The sequence below is a fragment of the Erythrolamprus reginae genome, chromosome 1 (assembly GCF_031021105.1).
Source record: "Erythrolamprus reginae isolate rEryReg1 chromosome 1, rEryReg1.hap1, whole genome shotgun sequence".
Taxonomy (NCBI): Eukaryota; Metazoa; Chordata; class Lepidosauria; order Squamata; family Dipsadidae; genus Erythrolamprus; species Erythrolamprus reginae.
The window spans coordinates 37,922,233-37,948,340 of NC_091950.1; the positions used below are offsets into that span (position 1 = coordinate 37,922,233).

The window sequence follows — 26,108 nt, forward strand, 5'->3', positions numbered from 1 at the left end:
TTTTAAACTCCAATTACAGCAGCAAGTAAATGTATCCCTAAGGACAGACATGGGCAAGTGTTGTCCGCCGGCCGCATCCAGCTCACCCGCTATCTGTGACCGGTTTTCTGGGGGAGGAAGCCATGGAGTGGGGGGGAGGGGGAAACAAGCGCCTCGAATGAACAGGACAAAAAAAGCACCCACTACCAAGGCTCTCTTAGAGCCCCACCATCACAGGATAAATCGGGGTCACCCTTTTTAGTCCCTTTTTGCCACAGGAAAGCAACAATCCCTCCGTCCTCATGGCCCTCTCCTCTCTGCGGTGCCGAACAAAAGACAGCGGGTTGGGAGGGGGGGCAGTTGCTGAGGCTCAGGGTGGCAGCAGCAGCAGCCCAACCGTGGCGGGAACAGGCAGGGCAGCCAAGACGGAGGGGGGGGGGTTAAACGGGATGGACAACAGCCCAGAGGATAGGATGCAAGGGTGGAGGGCTGTTGGGGGAGGCGGCGGCAGGCCCACAGAGGGGAGGAAGGTAGGTGGGCGGCTTCATGCCATATTGGGTGTTATTGTGCCATAAGTGAGTGTTACTGTGATAATGTGGGGGCTGGGCCAGCCGGGAGTGGGAGTGTGGGCTGCTGGGGAGGGGCAGCGTGAGTGAGGAAGTGAAGGGAGGAGGGGGAAGAGAGCGGAGGGGCAAATAAATAAATAAGGAAGAGGGGGGAGATTGAGCTCTTTGTGTGTGTGTGTATGGGGGGGGAGGTAATTTGGGACAAAGAAAACAAGGAAGAGGGTGGAACTGAGTTAATTATACTAGTCTGGCCCTCTAAAACCATCCCAATTTCTCATTCGGCCCCATGGTAAAATTAATTGCCCACCCCTGCCTAAAGAGGCAGAATGGATTGGTTACCATTTTTATCTCACACTATCCATGAATAGCTAATCTGTTGATTACTTTAATACAAAGGTGAATCTCTTTGAAGAAGATATTTTAACAAGCATCCGTATTAACCAGGCAGTTTATTACGGTACATCCCTTTGATCTTGTCTACAAACCTGAAATAGGGCACATCTTGCAGCGTTGTTGTTGGCCGCACACTGCTCTCACCTTCAAACGCAATATTATCCCCCATCTCATTAGGTACCCGTTCTGGAAAAAGAATGGTTTTATATAGAGAAATGTTAGAAACTGCATTAAATATAGGAAGAATATAATCTGCAGCTAAATAGGTCATAGGTGCTCTTTTTTAAGTAATTATCCATTAAATTTAAATCATATTAGCTAAAGCATCAGTATTTTGTATATTTAAAATTGTCTCTTAGCACCAGCAGTACAGACATTTTCTTAGATATACCTTCTTTTAATTCTTCCAATAAATTCAAGGCACACTGATGTCCTTCAGTGGTTTGCTTTGTGACTTCTGGGTTAGAGGACAACTGTGGATCACAATCTTGTGTTTCTTCTTTGTAGACTTTACTACTACTAATAAATAATAATAATAATAATAATAATAATAATAACAACAACAACAACAACAACAACAACATTGTGAAACAGTGGAAGTTGCAGATCACAACTGAATATTAATTATATTATATTATATCCATTATATCAAATGTGATTGTAGCCCTCAGAGCAATACTTAAAGAACTTCCTGAATGTCTGGGAATATTCAAATTTTTGTCAGATTTGGAACATCCTAATTACAGTATACCAAATCCTCCCCCAAAAAAACCCCCTACTAACCTACTTGAAACTGCCTATATTCTTAGACACTGTCTTAATAATTCTTTGGTCTTTGGTTAGAACTTGAATTACCATATTTTTCAGAATATAAGACACACCTTTTCCCCCCTAAAAGAGGCTGAAAATTTGGGGGCATCTTACCCTCTGAATGTAGCTTTTTTCAAAGCTTTCCCCCCCAGCTCTTCCCGGCCTGCAGGATTCTTTCATTGCTACTCTGAAGGTTTTTTCTAGCCCTAAGTCTTTGCAGGCTTGTTTTTATTGCTATTCCTTCCTAAGATGATTTTTTTCAGCTCTAGCTAGGGGATAAAATATTAATAAATTAATAATAATAATAATAATAATAAAATAATAATAATAATAATAAAAAATAATAATAATAAAATAATAAAATAAAATAAGGTGACCAGACTAAGGATGCTAGCCAGATAAATATCTGGTAGGTAGATTTTTTTCTCCTATTGATCTCCCCCAAAGCTAAGGTTCATCTTATATTCTGAAAAATACGGTATTAGATTTCCACCAGTCTTAAGACTGTGAATTTAACTGTGGATTAGCTACACATTATACTATCATTTAACACAAAAGGATCTAACGTTGGGAAAGGTAGAAAGAAAGAGAAATCCAGCAGAAGATGGATGGACTCATACTGGGGTGAATAGGGAAAATTGAAAGAACAGGCTAGAGATAGATCATCACAGAAAAGGCTGTAGGTGTTCAAAACAACTTAATGATACAGAATGAAATCAATGTTGTAGTCCTATTTTTGTATGCCTACTTGAATTCAAAGTTTGCTCCTTCTCTCTGCTTAGCTTTAATACAGGTATACTCCCAAAATTAGGTTAAATAACTGCACCATCTGAGAAACCAATACTGTTTTGATTTGGTATCTCCATTTGAAAGACATCCTCATATACAGCCTTGTAAAGTTGAGGCATTTTAAGAGGAAACTAATTGCAACAGGAACAAGGACTGGAAATTAACGAGTGAGGAAATTGGAATAATAATAATCTTCCTTACTGTTTTCTCTGTATCTGAGCTTGAATTTGAAGCAGTATTAAGAAAGGGAGGGTGAGGGAAATCAATAGTTTGAACAGATACATAAAATATTTCATCAGAAAGTCTGAAGTAGGACATCCTTACTTGGTTTTTTCTAAGGGGCTCCAGAAAAGATTGGGTGATAAGAACTCATCTGCACTGGAAGGCGTCATTGGTTTCACTTTGTAATTAGACAAGCTTTTGGGAGCTTGAAAGACAAAATTCGGAGGGGCAAATGAACGGCTTCTTTTTCGGGTTGCTGACAGGTTTTGTTTGTCAAGAAAGGCCTTCTGTTCACTGCTTTCAGCAAGTTGGGGCACCAACACTTCTTTCTTTTGTTCCATTAGAATATCTTGATCTGTATGGTACGCTACCTGCTAAAACACACAAGTGATTTCTTTATCATTTAAACACGCTTGTACATAGTTTCCCCCCCCTGAAAAATATTAACAGATAACATTCCAATTTCATATGCCTCTAGCTCATATTTGAGAATATGATCCATTTTAAAACTAACTTAAAAAACACAAGCAATTGGGTTTTTTTCTTGTTTCCAGAATTGTGCATATAAAATCCTTGCGGCTGTAATAATGTGAATTATAATATATCTGTTTTCTTTACTAAAGTTTAGTCTTATGATTCCTAATAAAAATAGTTTGGGTTTTGCATGGATGATCTGGGAAGTAATTTGTTCTAGCATAGTTTTGATTTTATACCAATATTATTGGGTGGTTTCACATGTGCACCAGATGTGGTAGTATGTACCTGGTTTTTCCCTGCACTTCCAACATAGTGGTGATAGGTTTGGATACATTTTTGCAAGTCTAGCAGATGGCAAGTGCCATCTGTAGAACATTTTGTAATGATTTTCCTTATATGAAGTTGCCACTGATACGTATTGGCACTAATAATTACATCAAAAACATATGGACAAAACTTTAGGGAAATTTACACCACCTATGTGCTCACACCACAGGCCGCAAAGCATGAAAGCCCCAGCTCTAACGCTGGCCTTCTCTTCTTACCACTCCCCTTTTGCTCCAATTTCCCATCCCCCTTCCCCTTATATCCCTTTCCCTTCTTTCCCAACCCCCTACCTTTCTTCTTTTCTCCCTCCCCACCTACGTGTACTATATAAGTAAATTATAAACGTTAGAATGTATATTATATATATCCCTTTTGCTTTTCTGTACCCTGTTTTTAATGTATATATTCAATAAATTTATTTTTTTTTAAAAACAACCACAAGCAATTGAGGAATATTTCCATCATCATGATTTGCCTGAACTCAGATGAGTTGAATCAGGAAAACTTCCATTATTTCATTTTAGGCAAGTTACAGTTGGATTTCTGAGCTGCCATTAGGGACAATAGCACCATACCTATGATACTACAATATAAATGAAAAAAGAAATACAATTATACTGTGAAAAAGCACACTTACTGTCATATTTTCCTTTCCTATCACTTTCTGTGGCTTTTCTTTAATTTTAACTCTTTTCTCTGGCAGATTACCTAAAACAGAACAGACTGAACATTATTCCAGAATATTTTTTTTTGCCACAAGGAACTCAAAATAATAACAGAAAGCAATAAAAGACAATTATTTCATAGAAGCAGAGATAAAAATACATTGGAAGTGTAATAAAAATCAGAATTCAACTCAACAAAGCCTACAGCAAAATTATCAAACAGATGGCATCAACCAGATGATCTTATTTGCACTTAATAGGTCATGCTCAATTATAAATTGGATAGAAAACCGTCAAAAATACACAAACTGAAAGCAAAACTGAGAAATTGAAATAACATCCCAGAAGTAGGCAATGACAAAACCAAGAAAATTGCATGGCTGTGCTCATGTCATTAGACTTCGAATCTGAATAAAGGAAAGGTTTACCTTTAATTGGCCATGTAAAGTATATTTCACCCACCTGAAATTATACTTGGTTTTGATGCTTGTGGTATTCTTGACATAGCTGCCACTTTTGCTCTTGTCATTCTTCCATGCGTGATTTTTGGGATGGCAGACTGCACCTCTGAAAAATGAGAAAGCTAAAATCTTAGGTGTTCTGTGTATAAGGCAAGGACAAGTGTCTTTTTTTTTTACAGGACAAAAATGAAACAAAGTTGATTGGATCATTTTATGCAATTGGTCAGGGCTGGGATTTTCTAGTTATTTTGGTATTAAAACTACTGCAGAGCTCATATTATAATTATCATATATTTCCTGCTCTACAGCGGTGTGAAACTGCCATACCAACTTCTGGTTATTTCCTCATTAAAATTCACAAGAATCACCAAAACCCTTTTTAAATAAAAACAAAGAATGGAGACCTTTATTCTCTTTTTTGGAAGGCTTGTCTATGTAGATCTGCTTCTGTTCTTGCTGAGCTACCTGCCGACTGCAGACCTTGCTGGTGTAGCTGGATGCAACCTAAAAAAAGAAATATAAATATAAAAACACACCTCTTTTTAAAATAAGATAATAATCACACTGTTATTCATTTAATTCCAACCAATAAGCAGATGTTGATTAGCCATTTACTCCCTCAGTGACCTCTTTTTGATCCAGCCTTTTAAAAATCTGTTTGCTTATCTGGTGTGTGCCCTAAATCTCTACCATCAAACCGTGAGCATTTTTAAAAAATGCTTCAGTAACAAGAGTGAACATTTAAAAATGTGTCCCTCCAGGACCCCATTTTCAGCAGCAAGGGCTTTTTGCAAAGATGATTGGATCCTAGAGGGAAATAGCAAACTGGCAAGGCATGTCCATCCTGTTCTTCACACTCTGCTTTTGGAGTGCGGGGATTCCTAGTTGCTTATTTGTACTCTATGACAATTATTAGGAGTTGCACCTCGTGATTCTTGACAAATACATCTTTTCTTTTATGTACACTGAGAGCATATGCATCAAAGAGAAATTCCTTGTGTATCCAATCACACTTGGCCAATAAAGAATTCTATTCTATTGTATTCTATTCTATAATCAAAAACAAACACGTAACACAAACCGATGATAACTGTGCCTTTGTTGGTTCTGGCAACTGTTTTGTTTTCGACCTTGTCATTCGCATGACAACTGGAGCTTCCTAGAAAAAATCCAGAAATAAGAATGAGCAAATTCCAATCTCCATATTATATGTGTACCTTTTAGCAAGACATTTTTTTGGAACAATTTAAAAGCAATTAGGAATTCTCATGCAACTTTTTAAATGTATTATTTTGCTCTTGCTTATTTATTTTGTTAATTATCATTACTTGACTACCAATTGATATTCTAATATGTGCCTTTTGGGAGTTCTCCAAAACCAATTTATAAAAATGTTGAAATAAAATATTTAAAATAAATATGAAGGATACTGAACAATTCTAAGTTCATATAAACTGCTCAATTATCTCATTCCAACCAATTTTTTGACTTTTTTGTATAATAAAGAATGCCCCCTTTCATGTGTTGGTGATTATTTCTTCCAATTATTTTGAGTAACCTACATATGCACCTTGGCATTTTTCTCATAAAAGTCCCTATAGTTTGCATATGTATTCATTACTGGTCAATATCATGGAATCAAATTCATGGTCAAATGCAATTTCAATTAATTTGTCCTCCCCAACAGTTTAAATCTAAAGTAACAGAACATAAAGCATAATCTAATAGTACAAAATATAGTGCAATGTAAAATTAAATAGGATTAATTCAATGGTGGGTTTCAATTTTTTTTACTACTAGTTCTGTGGGCGTGGCTTGGTGGGCATGGCAGGGGAAGGATACTGTAAAATCTCCATTTCCTCCTGACCAGCTGGGACTAGGGAGGAAGAGAATTAGATGGGGGCTGGGCCATTCAGAGGTGGTATTTAATGACCCTCCAAACTACTCAAAATTTGCACTACCGGTTCTCCAAGACTGGTCAGAACCTGCTGAATACCACATGAGTTATAAGAATCATTTCACCAAATTATATCAACACCTGTACATACTGAATAAAATATTTGTATAAAATAACTCAATGAAACTTGCATTATTTAAACCAGAGAAGCCATCTAACACAGAACATGTAGAATTTTTCCTTCTAGACTCCCTTCAAATAGAAAGATCAAATTGGTTAATCATAGAGAAACTGCTTTTTCCTAGCCTGATAATGTAATCAGAGCAGATTATCAAGTGACTATTTGCTTTCATGGAACACATTCTATCTATTTGGAAGTGATTGGAAAAAAGATTGTGAGCCAATCTTAGGTTTATTTATCATTCCTTTAACTTGAAAATTAGAAACTTATTCATAGTTCCTCTTGAGTTTAAATAAGGCAATCTGATAAGGAATCAATTTAAAGAGTTTGCCTTTCCTGGGAATATTCTGATGAGCATTATGGCATCTCACATAACAAGAAGATCATGATTTGGCTATTGTAAACAGATTTTATATTCATGTAATCTTTCCTTCCTAATTTATACACAAATCCCCTTTCCCTTTCTGGTCCATAGAAGCTATTATTATCCATTAAACTACAGCTAGATTTGGATTTATTACAATTGGAACTGCAATCTCAGCTGTGAGTAAAGCAGTCATTAAGCAAGATGCCCATGTGTCTGCTTACTCAACGTCTAATAGTTCTCCAAGTTGCAGGCTTTAAATGACTATGTGAGTTGTTAAGTGGAGGAAAAGAGCTCTCTGCCGAAGGACAGGCAGGTTACCACCTTGAGAGGGAACTCATGTGTTGGGCTGGAGAAATGAAATGAGGGGTCACAAAGGTATCTTCATTCTTCCAATTTAGTGCATGATTCCATACTGACTGAAGAAAGTCCATCCTGAAATCGATGGGATATTTGCAGCATGGGGCGCTTACATCCAGCCCCCAGATACAAGAAGACTCTCTCTGGTTCCAAGGGACTGGCTGCAAACACCCTGGGCTGAGCCTGCAACTATACTTAATGCTAACATCCTGCTATGATTTTAGGACAGATCCTTTTCAGCCTGCCCCTAGAAACCAGAGGAAGTCTCCCTGGCAGGCAGCAGATGTCAGCATTCCAAATAGCATCCAAGGTTTTGGCCTGCTAGCAGAAGCTTGCAACCTTCCCTGTTGGCTTTCCAATTGACTTTCTGGGGAAGCCAGCAGGGAAGACTACAAATGGTAATCACATGATCGTGGTATGCTTGGCATCCTATTGTAAATGCAAATGGGTTGCCAAGTTTCCAGACTGCAATTATCTGAACATGGAGGCTCCACAATAACCATAACTTTAGGCATGGGTCATAAGTCCCTTTGCACAGTGCTGTCCTAATTTTCAACAGTCACAGACAAATTAATTTCTAAACCAGTTTCCAGTTCTAAATAGAGAAGGACAAGAAATGGAAAAAGTTTAAGAAGTTCAGAGAACTTATGAAGTTCAACTCATGCTTTATTAATGCAACATATGAAGTAACTGTTTCAGACAACTTGAACTCAGTAAAGGAATACAAGATGCACCAGAGTTAAGCTTAAGTATTAAATTATTCTTACTTTCTCTTTTGACTTGTTTGATACAGGAATATGTGATAATTTTGTGAGAAAAGCAGGGGTCTCTGGTTTGAATTGTCCACATTTAAAAACAGGCTTCTCCCTCTGCTCCTTCAACCTGCGGAGTTCTTTTTCACTCTTGTAGCGGTGAAGCATTTTCAGGCGCTCTTGCTCACGCGTCTTGGCCACATCTAAAATTGAACATATGCGAGTTGAAATCCCACGTAAAGTGTGAGATCAAGATTAAAACATATCTTGAGTAGTTAGAACAGTAGACACAAAACAAAAAGAGATAAAAACAATGTCCAACAATTAGATAAACAATACACACACACACACCCAAAGTGCACAGAAAGATCTATGTTGGCAATGATATATGTGAAAAACATTATATTGTAAGTTCTATAGCAAACAATATCTAAAAAACAAGAAAATTCCAGGCTACTTTAATAATAGCATGATATCCAGAACACAAGAAATAAGAATCCCTGTCTATGTTGATCAGATCAAATGCCAAATCATATTCTGCACACCATGTTTTAATAACACTTATATGAAGAAGTTTCTCCAGAAGAATTGAAACAAAGTGAATTTGGTGGTTGTGGTGATGATGATGATGATGATGATGATAATAATAATAATAATAATAATAGTAATAGTAATAATAATAATAATTTATTAGACTTGTATGCCACCTCTCTCCAAAGACAATTAAGAGCTTGGATATAGCATAGAAGAATAAAAATTAAACCTAGCAGATCTCAATTGTCCAGGGGACAAGAATAGAATAAAAAGGGAAAAAGCGTTCTACACATTAGACACATAACATAAGAATTGCTTCAAGAGGACAGGGCTTTCTTTGTGATAAATATTTAAACAACAAACTGTTAAAAGATGCTACAACTTTGCAAATTCTGCACTGAATGGCATGTAAATCCTTTCCAAATTTACAAACATGTTAACTGTCAATTTTCAAACAAATTTAATTCAAGTGTAGGCTAAAACCAAAACAGGTTAAAAAGTTCAGAAAGTCCCCAGGCTATGAACCTCTGCATTACAAACAACCACTAGATATGAATGGGCTGCCTGACGTACTTAAAATAGTGGACAGTTGACTGGCAGTGAGATTCAACTCAAAAAGAAAAAGACAGATGCATGCAAGGACAGCCCCAGTACTAAAGGTGGTGAAGCAAGGCAGTCTCTCTCTCTCTCTCTCTCTCTCTCACACACACACACACACACACACTGCATCTCTTTCCTGCAGGTAGGGAGACTATCCCTGAAAAGCACAGCACTATCTATTTCTTCAATGCAGCATTTCAAAGGAGAATGGGACAACTTGCCCCATACAGCCAACTCCCCAAGGGGAAGCTTGCCATGGCCAACTTGCCGCAGGGCAACTCACTGCGGGACAATTTAACAATTCAATTTAATTATTTAAAACAAATTTTAAATTGTTTTAATCTTTGCCATTCACATTTCATTTTGTCCCTCATTTGGCATCCTTTAATAATTGTATCCCACTATTTCCTGGATCAGTGTTTCCCAACCTTGGCAACTTGAAGATATTTGGACTTTAACTCCCAGAATTCCCCAGCCAGCATTTGCTGGCTGGGGAATTCTGGGAGTTGAAGTCCAAATATCTTCAAGTTGCCAAGGTTGGGAAACACTGTCCTGGATATTAGTGTAACTCTTGCTCCATGGTGAAATGGCTGCAGCAAGTTGGCAACGGCGAGTAGGCCATGCCGAGTCCTCCATGGCAAGTTGCCATAGAACAGTGATAGTGAACTTTTTGTGGTTTGCGTGCCAAAAGGGTGTGTGTGCATGTATTAGCACACATGCACGTGCCAACACCCATTCCCCCCCCCCCCGCATGCACACATACCCTAAACTGAAGCCTGGGACGGTGAAAAAACAGCCAAATCGGCAAACTGGAAGTTGGGAAAAACAGGCTTCTGGTTTGCCCATTGTGCCATTTCTCACACTCTGGGGCTTCAGAAAGCTTCTATGAAGCCTCCGGTGTGCAAAAAACAGCACAACGGGCAAACCGGAAGTCCATTTTTATGACCTTTCTCTTTGCCCATTGGGAGGTTTTTCGCACTCTGGGTTTTCAGGGAAGCCTCTGGAGGGCGAAAGGGCCTTCCCCAAGGCCGGAAACCAGCTGTCTAGCACATGCATGTATGCTGGAGTTGACATAGGGCACGTGTGCCTTTGGTTCGCCATCACTGTCATAGGCAGAGCCCTCTCTCCATTTGCAGACACCTGAAATTCCCATCCCACTCGGGGTCTGTGCACACCTGTTTTCAGCAGTTCATAATAAGAGAAACATTTCACCACGTAACAGTTTAGGTACAAATTCAGCTCAAGGATAGACTTAGAAATGAAACCTTTTCTTAACCTGCCTGAAGACTTGTTGTATTGAAAAATATAATAAAATAACTTAGTAAACTTAGGAAAGACAACAAAGATAAAAACTGAAAACAACTCTTGATTAATATTTAAAAAGCTTTTACTTACTTGGCTTTGGCGCACAAGCTTTGCTTCTTTTGCCCAGCTGAGAAGGAGCGTCGTCTTTTGATGGTTGATTCGCATCAACTTGGCCAAATTGCCTGCCCTTATTAAACTCCTTATGTCTATTCTCCTTTTGAATTATACATTTTTGGAGAACAAGTTTTGTCCTCAACGCATCGATACTCAGATCTTTTTTGTATCGACTGGAAAAATTAGTAGCCATCTTAATCTAGATATAAAATAAAGGCAAGAAATCTTTTACATTACACATCTTCCACTGAGCCATCTGAGAATTTTACTGATAAGGAATTTGTGTCTGTACATATTGGTAAATTCATGCAGATAACAAAAAACAGAATGTGCCACTGCCATACCCCAAGCAATATAACCTTTTTCCAGAATGGGTTTGATTTAAATCAAGTTGATTTAAATCATCAGTAAAAATCAACTGGATTTAAGTCATAATTTTTAAAGAGCAACTGTCATCTCTGTCCCGCAGCGCCTCCTCGACTTCCATTCAGTTTAATGGGATGGCTGCTGATGTGGCAGTGACACAACAAAGTAAGGGACATAGTAGGCAGCAGGTGAATGGATGCCCGCTAACAGGTACTGCCTGTTCGATCTGAAATGACAGGTGTTCTTTAATATTATATTTATAAGCTGCTTAGAAGGTTTCACATTCATTTTTATTGCTTACCCTTCCTCTCACACTTAGAACCTGGTGGTACAAATACAATTATCTTCAAACTACATGGATTTGCAAAACAATGCAAGTAAGGAATATTCATGGACATTGTTTTATGATTTATCTCATGGTTACTGTAAAATTGTGCGGATGCATCAATGCAGTGCATGATATCTCAGCTTGCAGAGCTTAGATTCATTGAATGAGTTTATAAAAAATGTAAATATTGCTGTATATTGCAGAACATACAGTCTCATGCTGTACAACTAAGCTCCATTTCTTGCTGAATGTATTAATGTATCTTAAATAGAAAACTATCCTTAGATAGATTTTTATTCCAAAAGCATTTTATAACAATAAATTTGATAAAAATCAAAGAAATCTGAATTAATTTTTTAAAAAACCATCAATTTAAATAAACTAATCCAATTTGTTTGATTTTTTTAAAAAAATCATCAATATTTATCCACTCTGCTTTTATCACAGGATAGTTGCTACATCTTTGATAATTATAGTTACTATTTTAGTTTATTTAGTAAATTTAGTTACTATTTTCTATGTACCTCTAACAATCTAGAACAGTAACTAGACAATTGGGTCAAAAGACCTCCAGTGACCTTACCAAGAAATGCCAAATAGCTAGTTGCAATGAAAAGCACTGGACCCATGCCCCCACGCTTTTATGAATGCCCCCAAAACACATGAACTAGATATACATTGCTGACCAATTGTATCATTATCAATGCACGGATGAGCTTTGAGAGGGGTGGCATAGAAATATAATAAATAAATAGAATAAGTGAATTCTTCTATATTCCATTCCTTTCTGTATTCTATTCTATATTCTATTCCATTCCATTATATTATATTGCAATGACCCAGAACCGATCTCAATTCTTTACCCTTCAACCTAACGAGAAATATGTGCAGCTTTTCCTGCAGCTGATGTCTTTTCCAGCATACCCATTCTCACGGTCCGGAGTCCATTAAACCTTGGTTAGAAAGAACCCTTTTGCCTGCCTCTTTCTCCCTCCCTGAAATCAATTACTCTCCAATATACAGTATTGGGAGAAAGGATATTCTATCAAACTTTGATTAGGGTTACACCGAACTGGGATCCTGGCAAAGGGCAGGAACATACATACATACATACATACACCCGCCCCACCCCTCTTGCTAGTAGTCCGGCCTAGCTCTGCTCTGCCCGCCGCAGCCTTCCCATTTCCCAGGACCACAGGAGCTCCGCCCGGCTGCTCTTGCCCGATTTTGTATCTGCAGCGTTTGGGAGCCGCCGCCTGCCTGCCCTCGTCCTCCTGGCGGAGGCTGCTCCAAAAAGGCCCCCGCTGCTGTCGCCCGGGGCCTCCAGCCTTGGCAAGACGGCAATGGAGAAGCCGGGAAATGGGCCGCCTGTGGGTGGTGGCGACCTTCCTTCCGATCGTTCGCCCTCCAGCCATTCCCTTCGATTGCAGCCGGGCCCCTCTGGCAGCCCCCCCCCCCCTGTGGGAAGCTACCAGCGCAGCCCTCCTGCCCGCCAGCCCCCCCTCACCTCCCGCTGTCTCACTCCCCCCGTCCCGTCCAGCCCTCCCTCCCCCCGCAAACGTCGCCCGTACCAGAGCCCCGCGGGGTGACCCAGAGACCCCTTGGGAGGATTACCTTACCGGAGGAGGGTCCTGTGTCCCGCGGTAAAGGCTGCCTGGCTGCCGCCTGTGGCACCTCAGGTCTCCGCGCATCTAGTCCCCGCACCCGCCTCTCCTGGGGGGGTCCGCCGCTCCGTCCCTTCTCCGTCCCTCAGTGGGCCCAGGCTGCTCTCTTTCTCCGGCGGAGCAGATGGCAGAGAGGGTCTCCCGGCGGCTAATTGAATTGTTCTGGGCGAAGGCGCCTCAGCGCCAGGGGCCGGCACACGGTGGCGGGCCAAAACCGCCCCCCCCCCCAATTTTTCAATTTGGCCGGGCCTCTGACGCCAGTACCAGGAATACTGGCTTATCGGCGGCCCTGCCCCTGGGGCTATGTGTACCACACTTTGGGAAAGACTTAAAGACATGATAAGGTGCTGACTGTGGAACAAACCATGAACTACTTCAAATGCAAAACACACGACTCAAACATCAGAAGAATGCAATTGCTGCATTGGAATTACAGTTTATCGAGCTGAGCCTCTTTCTTGCCTCTCAGAGCAAAGCAGAATGACAGACCCCACCAAAAGTGATGTACAGCTATTTATGTTCAGTGATAAATTGTCTTTAATCCCGGAGTTTCCTTACAGTCTTCTCCTGCGTGAGCAGATAATCGGACTTAGAAGACCACCAAGGTCCCTTTCCACTCTGTCCTTCTCCAGAAAACATGGTCTTCCTCCGCCCCGACTCCAAAGCCCATCCCCACGTTCCCCGAACCACGTTTCCCCAACCCACATGCCCTTCTGAGTTGTCCCTGGGGGACGTCGCCATACCTCAAGGGCAACCGCAAACTCCGCAAACTCCGCTCTCCGTTAGATCCAAGCGCGAGCTCCAAAGCCTAACCGACCAGGCAAGGCGTGGACAGAGCTCCGGTTTTAAATTTTTTTGTTCCCGTCTCCGATTGGCCGTTGAGACCACAGTATTTGCTTTTTCATTGGCTAGATTCTTACTCTCCCTGACGCCAGTTCGTCTCCCATGGGAGAGATGCGATTGGATGACGCTACGGGGCTTTTTATTGGCGTTCTAATTAAAAAGGTCCAGCCTCCGCAGTGCCCGGATTGGTTGGAAGATTTCATTATCTCGATTGTTTTGCTGCTTTTCGGGTTATGCTGTTATTTCTCGTTTTTTCCTGTGAGCAGTTGGCCGTAAAGAAATTGAAGGCAGGAAACGTTGCGATACTATGTTACTATGACAGTAACACTCGTAAACTACAAAAAGCAGAGGGAGGGACTAATAAGTATTCATAATATTTATTTATTATTAATAATTATTTATTTATTATTATTAATAAATAATAATAAAGGGCGTGCATAAGTGCACCTTTATGCCTACCGTTCCTGTCCAAATGTCTTTTTTATCTTTTCTATCTCTACTTTATACTTATGTTAAACATACTACAATACAATGCTATATTTATAAGACAAATAAAATAAATAAGTATTAATACTTATTAAGTATTAATAAGTATTAAAAACTTATTATTATAAGTATTAATAAGTGTTAAAAACTTGTAATAATAAGTATTAAGTATTGTGAGAAAGTTGCAGCCCATCAATTTTCTCCTTCCTTAACTGGAGAATAGTATTTCAGCCCTCTAGGAAGGGGTTTTTTTTTGGGGGGGGGCGGCATTTCTTATACTCTTCTATTGAGAATTAGCACTTGGGGTCGTTCTGATTGCTGAAAAAAACACACTGTTCAGCCCCTTGGTTCCAATTCTGCTCGATTAATTTTAGGGAATCAGATAAGGGCTTTATGATTCCTCGCCATCGGAATGTCTATGGAGATTCTCAGTCATCCAGGTCATGGTTGTCGCAAAGGTGCTTTTTTTTTTCAAGACACAGGTGGACTTTCAGATAGGTTTTTTTCAAAAATCAGAGAGTCCAGTTGCCTCTTGGGGGAAAAAAAGCAATTTTGGATCGTCGTAGGAATGGCAGATTTTTTTTCTTGCTGTTGTTCTCGTGCTTACTTATTGCTTGCCCCTCGAAGCTACCTAACGATTGGAACGACCTTTCGTAAAACTTGACAAAATAATCACTCCACCTCCCAATTGCTTCCCCAAAACAGATTCTAGGCTGGGGATAATGATTTTTTTTTAAAAAAAATCATTAAGCATTTTCAAGATTAAAAACAATACAAAAGACCATAAAACAAACGCGCAATTTTCCTCATTACAAGCGAGTTCCTACCACTATCACTAATAAGTTATTTATCTAAATTCTAATTTTTAATCTACTCTATTATTACATTATTATTTACATTACTATTTACACACATACAGTATCTCTTTTTTTACATTCTCTTACATACATGCATATAGATATCTATATGTTCTTATCTAATTTTTATTTCCATTTTCTAACCAAGATACACAATCTACTCCAAATTTTGTAATATTCTATGAATAATGATTTTAATAGAATTGCAGTAAACGTTCTTTCAGCCTTTCTTGCTTCCCCCTTGGCTGCTGTTGCATGCTACGGAAAATCGCAAGGCAACCCGGAAGTGACCGGTGTGAATCCCATCTCCCTTGTTTCATAAGTCTATGCTCAGAAAACACGGGGGCTTGTCTGACTTGCCGGGACCAGAACAGGAAGCCGTTGCTGCTTCCTTTCTCTCGCGTGGGAAGCTCGTGTTATACGTTCCGGCTCTGCGTTAACGAGTGGGTAAGTAGAATTTGATGAGCAGATGTCGCTTTTTGGATAGGCAAACACGGAGGGAGGGGAGGGAATGCACCCGGAAGTTAAGGGAGCCCACTCCCAAAGAAGCGTGTTAAGTATTGTTTGTTTATTTATTTATTTTATTATTGATTGATTTTGTCCATTACACAATGAGGGTTTTAGTGGGTATACACATAGTAAAATACATAATGAAGATTATAGAGGATATACTCATAGTAAAATATATCTAAGAAAGAATAGAAGAGAAGATATAGGAATAAAATATATCAATGAAAGAATAGAAGAACAGATAGGAATAGAAGAAAGGTATAGGAGATATAGGAGAGCAATAGGACGGGGGACGAAAGGCACTCTAGTGCACTTATGCACTATGCATAAGTGCACTAAACTGTGCATTAAACTGCTTCAACATCTTTTCAAGGTAGATTTAGTGCAGGTATTTTCTTTCTTCGCTTTAACTTATTATAACATTGATTGATTGACTGTATTTATATGCCTCTCATTCCAAACGGACTCAGAGCGGCTAACAAGAGACATAAATTACAACAATAGTAAAAATGCGATCAAAATACACAACACAATCAATAATATAACAAAACAATAATATCATAAAAGAACCATACATGCAGTACTATCAATCTAATTCCAGATTTTGTATAAAATCTCTTAATTTTTAAGGAAAGGGTAAATAGCCGTTTTAAAGTGTATACCAATGATTAAAATATAAAGCAGAATGAACATTGTTAAAGATGTTGTATGAGAAGAGACGCCATGATAAATACAATCTGGTTAACAATATTATTATCAGTCTGCTCAATAGAAGATCTTAATTTCAACTGAAGTCACTCAAGGGAAGGTTAAGAGAGAGAGAGGAAGTAGTTTTTGAGAAGGTAGTGGGGTGGAGAGAAGAAGGAAGGAAGGAAGGATGGAGAGAGGGAAAGGAAGATAGACAGGAAGGCTGGGAGACGTGGAGAGCGTAGACGGGGAGTGAGAAAGAGAAAAATGAATACAGACTGATAACTTAATAAGACAGGGGTGTTATGAAAGATTTGTCAAGAAACTTGCAATTATGTAATTATGAATATTTTTGAGATGTATATGCAATGATATTTGTAAGAATTTGAAGCGGAAAATAAAATAAACTTTTTTAAAAAATCTCTTAAATTGTGATCTGTGGGTAAAAAGTGGAGCTTTTTCACAAGGTTCAAGTGTCTGGTTACAAATGGTCAGCTGCATTGATAGAAACCTGATCACTTCTGGTATCGGATGAGCAGCAGTTATTGTTTATTTTTATTTGTTTTTAGAACATGTTTCTCATCCTGAACTTAGAACAGTCTTGGTCTTTTGAAGGCATGTCATAGTGTGTAAAAATAAGTTAAATCTGTTTCTCCCCTTGAGGTAACCAAAGAGAAGAACATGGTGCGCAAACTGAAATTCCATGAGGAGAAGCTTCTCAAGAAGCTAGACCTGGTGAATTGGGAAGCTGCATCAGGCAACCTAGCTGAGCTGCGCGTGCTTCGTCGTTTCCGTATACAGCGGAGGGAAGATTACACTCGCTACAATCAGCTTAGTCGGGCTGTTCGAGAACTAGCACGCCGGATCAGAGACCTGGGTGATGTACCTGAATCAGCAGGTTTCCGCGCTAGGAGCACTGCTGCTCTTCTGGACAAACTTTATGCCATGGGTGTGATACCTTCTAAGAGCTCTCTTGAGCTGTGTGATCGAGTCTCAGCCTCTTCCTTCTGCCGTCGCCGTTTGCCTTGTCTGATCATAAAGCTCCGTATGGCGCAAAACCTGAAATCTGCTGTGACATTTGTGGAGCAGGGGCATATCCGGGTGGGACCAGAAGTTATAACAGACCCTGCATTCTTGGTCACCAGGGCCATGGAGGACTTTATTACCTGGACCGATTCCTCTCGTATCCGACAACATGTGCTCAACTACAATCAGGAACGGGATGATTTTGACTTCATTTGTTAAGAACAACTTTTATTTTGTTAACCATTTGTGTGATTACACCTTAAATATGTAACTGAGTTAGCTTTAATACATTTCAGTCTTTTATTTGTTTTGCTTGTTTAGTTGTGCAAACAGTATATAGTTGTATACAAGACTATCAGCCAAACCACACCCTTTTGTGATGGAGTGCAATTTTTATAACTACATGATTAGGGTTTCTATCAGAAAGAAATGGAGAACAAGAATTTTCTATGGGCATCTTGTAAAACATCCTGTGTGTTCCTTTTTATTGATTTCATTTTGGATCACAGTAAAGATTAATAATTGGATTGCATCTAACCTCTTCCCAGAAGATGGTGTCTAATCTTGTTCCATCTAGAATGTTTTAATTAAAACAGACTTTATTATTCCCTTTTGATCAAGATTTGGATGGCTGCCTACAACAAAATCTATGCAGTCATTATTTTAAGATTAATTTTTTTCTTGGCATCTCAACAACTTTATATTGTTTCTATAGTAGCATGTTCTCTATTAGTGTATAAGCTGTTATACCAATGTTAAATTGTTGGCTAGAACTTAAGGTTTTGAACTTGTTAATGAATGTACATTTATCTTATCCACAGCATTTACAATAATGGAAAGAATTTTGCTCTGATTATGGTTATAATGTGTAATACCGCAAAACATTAATTTTGAGTTCAGTTTTGGAGCATAAAGCTATTTAAAATCTTTGTGTTCTCTGTAAAATCTCTAAAATTTACTCCCAGCTTTCTGCAGTTTAAAACAAAGGTGCTTCCCAAATTGTATTAATAAATTGCAGATTGGAACCAGTGGATTGATGCTTTAAGGCTAAGGATTTACATTAATCTTCTATTATTGCTAGCAAAGTTAATTGATGAAATTTACACAGATTTAGCCTTTGGTTGTTAAATGATTAATTAAAAAGTTAAATTCTGGCATATAGTAGTAAAGTAGTAGTAGAAAGCAGAAAAATGCATCTCTGATCTGTATTTTGAAATGATGCAACAGAAACTGACTGCAGCAACTAGAAGTCAAATTTTGGCAAAGAGGTGACATGAACATTTAGTGATTAAATCACTTTCATTAAATTAAAAGGATAAATGACTGGAATATCAGTATTGTGTCCGTTTACTTTCAGTGCAGTTCTTCAGTTCATTTAAAATAACACAGCATCTGGCAATATCTTAGTTTACCTCCATAAGGAATAAGATGGTGATCCCATAATTCTGGGTATGTTTCTATGAGTTGTAGGACATGATACAGTGATACTTCTACTTAAGAACTTAATTTGTTCCGTGACCAAGTTCTTAAGTAGAAAAGTTTTTAAGTACAGTAGAAGCAATTTTTCCCATAGGAATCAATGTAAAAGCAAATAATGCATGCAAACCCATTAGGAAAGAAATAAAAGCTCAGAATTTGAGTAAGAGGAGGAGGAGGACAGTCACTGCCGAAGGAAGAAGTTGAGGTGAGGTGAATCAAAAAAATCCAAAACTTTAAGGCTTAAAAAAAAAAGAGGGACTCTGAGGCAGCGAGGAGGAACATGCGCCTCCCATACACCCGGTGCGAGACTGCCTCCCATACACTGCGCTAGAGGGAAACCCAGGGGGAATGGCAGGAAACTGGCTGAGCCTTCGTGCCAGTCTCAAATTTCCTGGGAAATTTTTCCGGGCTTGGGTTCTTAAGTAGAAAATGGTTCTTAAGAAGAGGCAAAAAAATCTTGAACACCTGGTTCTTATCTAGAAAGGTTCTTAAGTAGAGGCATTCTTAGCTAGAGGTACCACTGTACTTTGTGAGTTCTTCTTTAGTACAAAGTACAAATACATCAAGAAGCCCAAGACTTTTTAGTTCATATAAAAACAACGTATTTGCATATTTGCTAAAGTATTAATACAATCTGAATTCACATATATTTATATTTATTTATTTTATTAATTGGATTTCTATGCTGCCCCACTCCGAAGACAATTCCATATTGATGGAATTGATTGCAAAACTAGTTAGAAAAGTGTAATTTGCAAAGTTTTCCATGCAGCCTTGCCTCCAGTTGCATATCATCATCTGATCTTGGTAGATGGAATATTTTAAATTGCATTCTTACACAATAAAACTCCATATAACAACACTTTCATCAACATATAAAACTCAAACTTGAGCTTTTGAAACAGATGCTCAAAATAAGTCACTTTTTATTTATTTATTATTTATTTATTTTAGTTGGGTGGAGAGAGAGAGATTGCCTTGCTGCTATTTGTTTACATATGTATATTGCAATCCTGTTTCTTTTCATTGTTATATGCAGTTCTATCTGCTCTAACAAAAAAAAACCAAGGAAGTTTTAAAATATTTCCTAACTGCACGTTATCTGTAGTTACTGAGATGCAGATGACCCCAACCTTTCTGGCTTGATGGCCCAATGGATGGCAGGAAGAGAAGCTAGCACATGCAATTCTATTTGCACTCACACAAATGGAGTTTAGCACAAGGTGCCCACTGTTGCACAAGTGGAGCTTTGCATGTGAGCACCCGCCACTCGGACAAGTGGAGATGCAAGTGCATTTGCCCACTGCTTGTGCGATTCACTTCCAAACGGGCCAGTTCCAAATGGTCCATGAAGGGGGAGAGGGGATAGTTCTGTGCAAGTGGCTGCCACTCACACAAGTGAAGTTTTGCACATGAGCACAAGTGCCTGAAACTCTCACAAATGGAGCTATGCACATGCATACACATTCACCCTCAACTCATCTGGCCTGGTTCCAAGTGGGCCGCAGCCTGGCTATGATGCTGGCCAGCTGATAATTGGGATTTCTGAGACCTCTGGGAGTCAGGAAACAGGCTGTTTCCAGCCTCCAGGGGAGGTGGGCAAGGCCCATTTTTGCTCTCCCCAGGTTCCATAGCCTTTCTAGGAGCTGGAGGAGGGTTAAAACGGCCTTCCCCACCCTCCCGGAGGTCCTCTGGAGGCCAGAAATGGTCTGTTTCCCAATTTGAAATGAGCCATTTCTGGCCTCCAAGGGGTGGGGGAAGGCCATTTTCACCCTCCCAAGGATCCTAGAAAGAGCAAAAAAGGGAATTTCTGGTCCAACCAGAAGTCGCCAAACTAGCATTTCTGGACTTTGAAAGACATCCAGGGCGTGGGTGGCCGTTTTTGCCTCTGGAGAGCCAAAAAATGGGCCTTCAAGTTTAATTGGAAGTTGGCAAATGGGCCATTTTCTGTCTCCAGAGGGCTTCCGCGAGGGGTGGGGAAGGCCATTTTTGCGCTCTCCAGGCTTTCAGAAAGGATCTGAAGCTTGGGGAAAGTGAAAAATGGGCATACCATTGTATTCCAGCCGTGTGTGTGGGGGGGGGGGGCTGCATGGAATTATGGGTGTGAGCATGCCCACGCGTTTGCTCGCCCCTGCGTTCCCCCCCTTTTGACATGCAAACCAAAAAAGATTTGCTATAACTTCTCTATAACAGTGTTTCCCAACCTTGGCAACTTGAAGATATTTGGACTTCAACTCCCAGAATTCCCCAGCCAGCATTCACTGGCTGGGGAATTCTGGGAGTTGAAGTCCAAATATGTTCAAGTTGCCAAAATTGGGAAACATTGCTCTATATCGTTACTAGCGAATGGCTGTTCAATCTCTTGTTAAAAGTCTCCAGTGATGAAGCATCCACAACTTTCTGAGACAAGCCATTCCACTGCTTACTTTATTGTTAATAATAATAAATTATATATACATTTAATAAATATGTAGTACTGTATTTATATACTGCTCAACTGGCGATGTCTAGGTACATATACTTCAAGTTGTTTTCTCTGTAGGAACGGCTTAGGTGAGACAAGCTTGTTCTACAATAGATCAATGAGCGTTGTCATTTAAAGTGTGGTCATTTTTCCACTTCAGCCAGAGAACTAGTGAACACTACTGTTCCTTATTCAGTGAACAGGTAAGACCCAAAACTATTGGTACATTGCAGAGGTGGGATCCAGCAGGTTCTGACCAGTTAAATACTGGTAAATACCACCTCTGACTGGCCTGCCCCCATCTATTCTCTGCCTCCCAAGTCCCAGCTGATCGGGAGGAAATGGGGATTTTGTAACTTTATTTATATATTGATTGATTGATTGATTGGATTTGTATGCCGCCCCTCTCCGGAGACTCGGGGCGGCTAACAGCAATAATAAGACAGCGTATAACAATAATCCAATACTAAAAACAATTAAAACCCATTATAATAAAAAACCAAACATACATACAGGCATACCATGCATAAAATTGTAAAGGCCTAGGGGGAAAGGGTATCTCAATTCCCCCATGTGTGGCGGCAGAGGTGGGCCTTAAGTAGCTTACGAAAGGCAAGGAGGGTGGGGGCAATTCTAATCTCTGGGGGGAGTTGGTTCCAGAGGGCCGGGGCTGCCACAGAGAAGGCTCTTCCCCTGGGTCCCGCCAAGCGCATTGTTTAGTTGACGGGGCCCGGAAAAGACCCACTCTGTGGGACCTAACTGGTCGCTGGGATTCGTGCAGCAGAAGGCGGTCCCTGAGATAATCTGGTGCGGTGCCATGAAGGGCTTTATAGGTCATAACCAACCTTCCCCTGGAGTGGGGAGGGAATGAAGATTTTACAGTATCCTTCCCCTGCCATGCCCACCAAGCCATTCCCCCAGAAACAATACTAACATTTTTGAATCCCACCACTGCTACAATGCCTGTAAGGTAACTCAAGTCCAATAACTGTTTGCTGTACAGATGACAGAGGAACCCTATCTGAAGTTCTCTTATTCCGATTTTTTATGTTTTTATGTTTCAGAAAAATGCGTTTGTGGCAAAGAAGGCATTCTTACTTGGGGCCCAGTAGGTGGCACTGTTGAATTGAGGGGAACCAAAGAATGGCAACTCTTGCCAGCTTTTACTGGGTGGGCAGACACCATGGAAGATGGGTGATTCCTCAAATTCCTTAGGCCTATTTTATTTATATAAATAGATATCCATCCATCCATCCATTATTAGATTTGTTACCATGTATTGTTTTTATCACTGTTGTGAGCCGCCTCAAGTCTACAGAGAGGGGCGGCATACAAATATAATAATAATAATAATAATAATAATAATAATAATCATCATCATCATCATCATCATCATCCCTCCATTTATTTATTTATTTATTTATTTAGTCCAATACACAATACACAATGAAGATTATAGAGGTTATACTCGAGTAAAATATATTAGAGAAGGAATAGACGTGAAAATTTAGGAATAGAATATATCAATTAGAGAATAGAAGGATATTATGAGAGTAGTATAAGAATATTAGAATAGAGTAGTAGATATGAGATATGAGATATAGGAGAGACAATAGGACAGGGGACGGGAGGCACGCTAGTGCACTTATGCACGCCCCTTACTGACCTCTTAGGAATCTGGAGAGGTCAACCGTGGATAGTCTAAGGGTAAAATGTTGTGGGTTAGGGGAAGATACTACGGAGTCTGGTAATGAATTCCATGCTTCGACAACTCGATTACTAAGGTCGTATTTTTTACAGTCCAATTTGGAGCTGTTAATATTAAGCTTGTATCTGTGGTGGCTCTTGTGTTGTTGTGGTTGAAGCTGAAGTAGTCGTTGACAGACAGGACGTTGCAGCATATGATCTTGTGGGCAATACTTAGATCATGTTTAAGGCGTCGGAGTTGTAAGCTTTCTAGACTCAGGATATTGAGTCTAGTTTCGTAGGGTATTCTGTTTCGGGTGGAGGAGTGAAGGGCTCTTCTGGTGAAGTATCTTTGGACATTTTCGAAGGTGTTAATGTCCGAGATGCGGTATGGGTTCCAAACAGATCCATCCATCCATACACACATACATACATTGAACCTTGGCAGGATATTCATTTTTCTGCTAGCTACTCTTCCCATCAATGATACTTGTAGATTTTTCCATTTCTCCAAAGCTGTTTTAATTTATTGCGCCAATTTATAATAATTATCTTTTTAAATTGTTACACACCTTGCCATTAGGTGGATCTGTATACCTGTGTTCCTCATTAGTTATTTTTTACTGTAGGTCTGTAACATCATTTTTTGTTTTTTTCTTTATTTTCAGTCCTGCAACTTCACCATATTTTTCGATTTTCCTAATGAGTTTGAGTCCATTTTCTTGTGGGTCTTCCAAGATAAAGACAAAGTCATCTGCAAATGCCTGCCATTTATAGTCTTCCTTTTTAAAATTTCCGTGTGTTTAATTTCCATTCTTGTCTAATATTTCTATTTAAGCACTTCCAATGTCAATATGAATATTGGAGGAGAATATAGGAGATAGTGGACATCCTTTTCTTGTGCCTTTGTATTAGGAAATGTTCCCGGTTCGCTTGTGCTGGTCAGTTGTTGGAAAGCCGGTTGTCAGTCGTTGGGAAACCCCCATTTGGGTTCTTTTACCCTCTGTGCATTCCTCATCCAAAGGAGACTTCCCTCCCCCCCCCTCTTCTCACGACCCCCTGGCTGGCTGTGGCGGAGTGCACTAGAGGTGGAGGAGGAGGAGGAGGGAAGCCTCCATTGGATGAGACAAGGAGAAACATGTTTTAAATACAAAGCAGCTTCCTGCAACCCCCCACCCTCTCCTTCAGCTCTAGGGTGATGTCCTTACAACACATACATGTAGATGGAACTGATCAGAAGGAATATGATACAGTAATTGAAAAATAGCTAACAAACAAGAACTGACAGAAAACCCTCACGCCATAAAAGACCTTGGAATACAAATATCAAATGACCTAAGTGCCAAAGCCCACTGCAACAACATCGCCAAAAAGGCTTCAAGAGTTGTTAATCTAATCCTACGTAGCTTCTGCTCCGATAATGTCACACTATCTATTAACCAGAGCATACAAAACTTTTGCCAGACCAATCCCTGAATACAGCTCATTTGTCTGGAATCTACACCACATTTCGGACATAAACACTCTAGAAAATGTCCAGAGATACTTTACTAGAAGAGCCCTCCCCATTCTTCCACTCACAACAGAATACCCTATGCAACTAGACTTATAATCCTAGGTTTAGAAAGCTTAGAACTATGTCGCCTTAAACACGACCTAACATAGCCCATAAAATAATCTGCTACGTCTTTCCTGTCAATGACTAGTTCAGCTTCAACCACAACAACACATGAGCACACAACAGATACAAACTTAAAGTAAACCACTCTAAACTCAACTGCAGGTAATACAACTTTAGTAACTGAGTAGTGGATGCCTGGAACTCCCTACCTGACCCAGCCCCTCCAAAACTTTTCCCTTAGACTATCCTCTCTCGATTCCTAAGAGGTCAGTAAGGGGCATGCATAAGTGCACCAGCGTGCCTTCTGTTCCCTGTCCTAATGTTACTCTCTTACTAGTATCATGTATATAAACATTGTTATACCTTTGTATACCACCAATAGCACTTAACAAAACAAACAAACAAACAAACAAACAAACAAACAAATAAAAGGTATGACTGGGAACATGAAATTCTACATTAAACTGTAATCTGGTTTGCCTAGTTTATCTAAAGCCTGAAAGTAGGAAATCCAATTAAGTAGCTTTACAAACCATGTATTAACCATGATATGTCAACCCAGCCACTATATCTTCTGTCTTCTCAAATGCTATTCTTTTAGTTTTTTAAATTGTTCAGTGAGAGGGTTTTCTGTTCTCTTCATATCCCTTGATTGGCAAATCTGCCACCTTGAAAAATTGGGGAAGCATCTGCAGCCAATCATTTTTCTCATTAAAACAAACACCATAGTGATAAAGGGGTATTATTTAGCAGTTAAAAACCTTGAGCAGTGCCGTTATTAAATCTCCTGGCCTCACAGAAACAACAGTGATATTTTCATTTATCTCTGGCAAGATAATAAAAGAGAGATAGGCCTACTGATAGGAAAAAAAATATACAACATGCTATTTTTAATTTTTAATAATGGTATGCGAATCCCTGGCAATGCAAAGGCGGCTAACATGCTAGATTTAAGCGTATGTTTTAAAAAGAGATTTTATCACTCCGCCATTAAAGATGGTATTACACTTCTAAAAATAGAATAGAATAGAATTCTTTATTGGCCAAGTGTGATTGGGCACACAAGAAATTTGTCATTAGTGCATATGCTCTCAGTGTACATAAAAGGTACATTTGTCAAGAATCATAAAATCCAACACTTAATGATTGTCATAGGGTACAAATAGGCAATCAGGAAACAAACAACCCAGCTTTAATAGGTTTAGTTCTACATTTTTAAAATAAATACACCTTTTCCTAAGTTTAATTGTATTGTTTTATTTGTGTTCATTTTGGTGTTTGGTTTTTTTTAGGGG

General features: G+C 39.5%; 2 protein-coding genes across 5 annotated transcripts in view; one reads left to right on the forward strand and one right to left on the reverse strand.

Moving 5' to 3' along the window:
• DLGAP5 (DLG associated protein 5) overlaps positions 1–14,046 on the reverse strand; it is a 34,410-nt gene extending 20,364 nt beyond the window's left edge. The window contains exons 1-10 of one of the 4 annotated variants that reach the window (XM_070749654.1): positions 13,898–14,046; positions 10,773–10,995; positions 8,259–8,446; positions 5,771–5,848; positions 5,094–5,193; positions 4,691–4,795; positions 4,201–4,271; positions 2,862–3,133; positions 1,330–1,457; positions 1,031–1,124 (exon numbers count right to left, since the gene is read on the reverse strand). In XM_070749654.1, coding sequence (XP_070605755.1) covers positions 1,031–1,124; positions 1,330–1,457; positions 2,862–3,133; positions 4,201–4,271; positions 4,691–4,795; positions 5,094–5,193; positions 5,771–5,848; positions 8,259–8,446; positions 10,773–10,989 — 1,253 coding nt within the window. In that variant the 5' untranslated portion in view covers positions 10,990–10,995; positions 13,898–14,046. The remainder of the gene's footprint in view (positions 1–1,030; positions 1,125–1,329; positions 1,458–2,861; positions 3,134–4,200; positions 4,272–4,690; positions 4,796–5,093; positions 5,194–5,770; positions 5,849–8,258; positions 8,447–10,772; positions 10,996–13,897) is intronic. The other 3 variants (XM_070749663.1, XM_070749678.1, XM_070749670.1) reach the window with 3 other exon arrangements.
• A 1,609-nt stretch (positions 14,047–15,655) lies between these two features.
• On the forward strand, positions 15,656–18,897 carry IMP3 (IMP U3 small nucleolar ribonucleoprotein 3). The gene is made up of 2 exons (XM_070733051.1): positions 15,656–15,787; positions 17,201–18,897. The coding sequence occupies exon 2, from the start codon at positions 17,219–17,221 to the stop codon at positions 17,780–17,782; it is 564 nt and encodes a 187-aa protein (XP_070589152.1). The 5' UTR covers positions 15,656–15,787; positions 17,201–17,218; the 3' UTR covers positions 17,783–18,897.
• Positions 18,898–26,108: the final 7,211 nt, after the last annotated feature.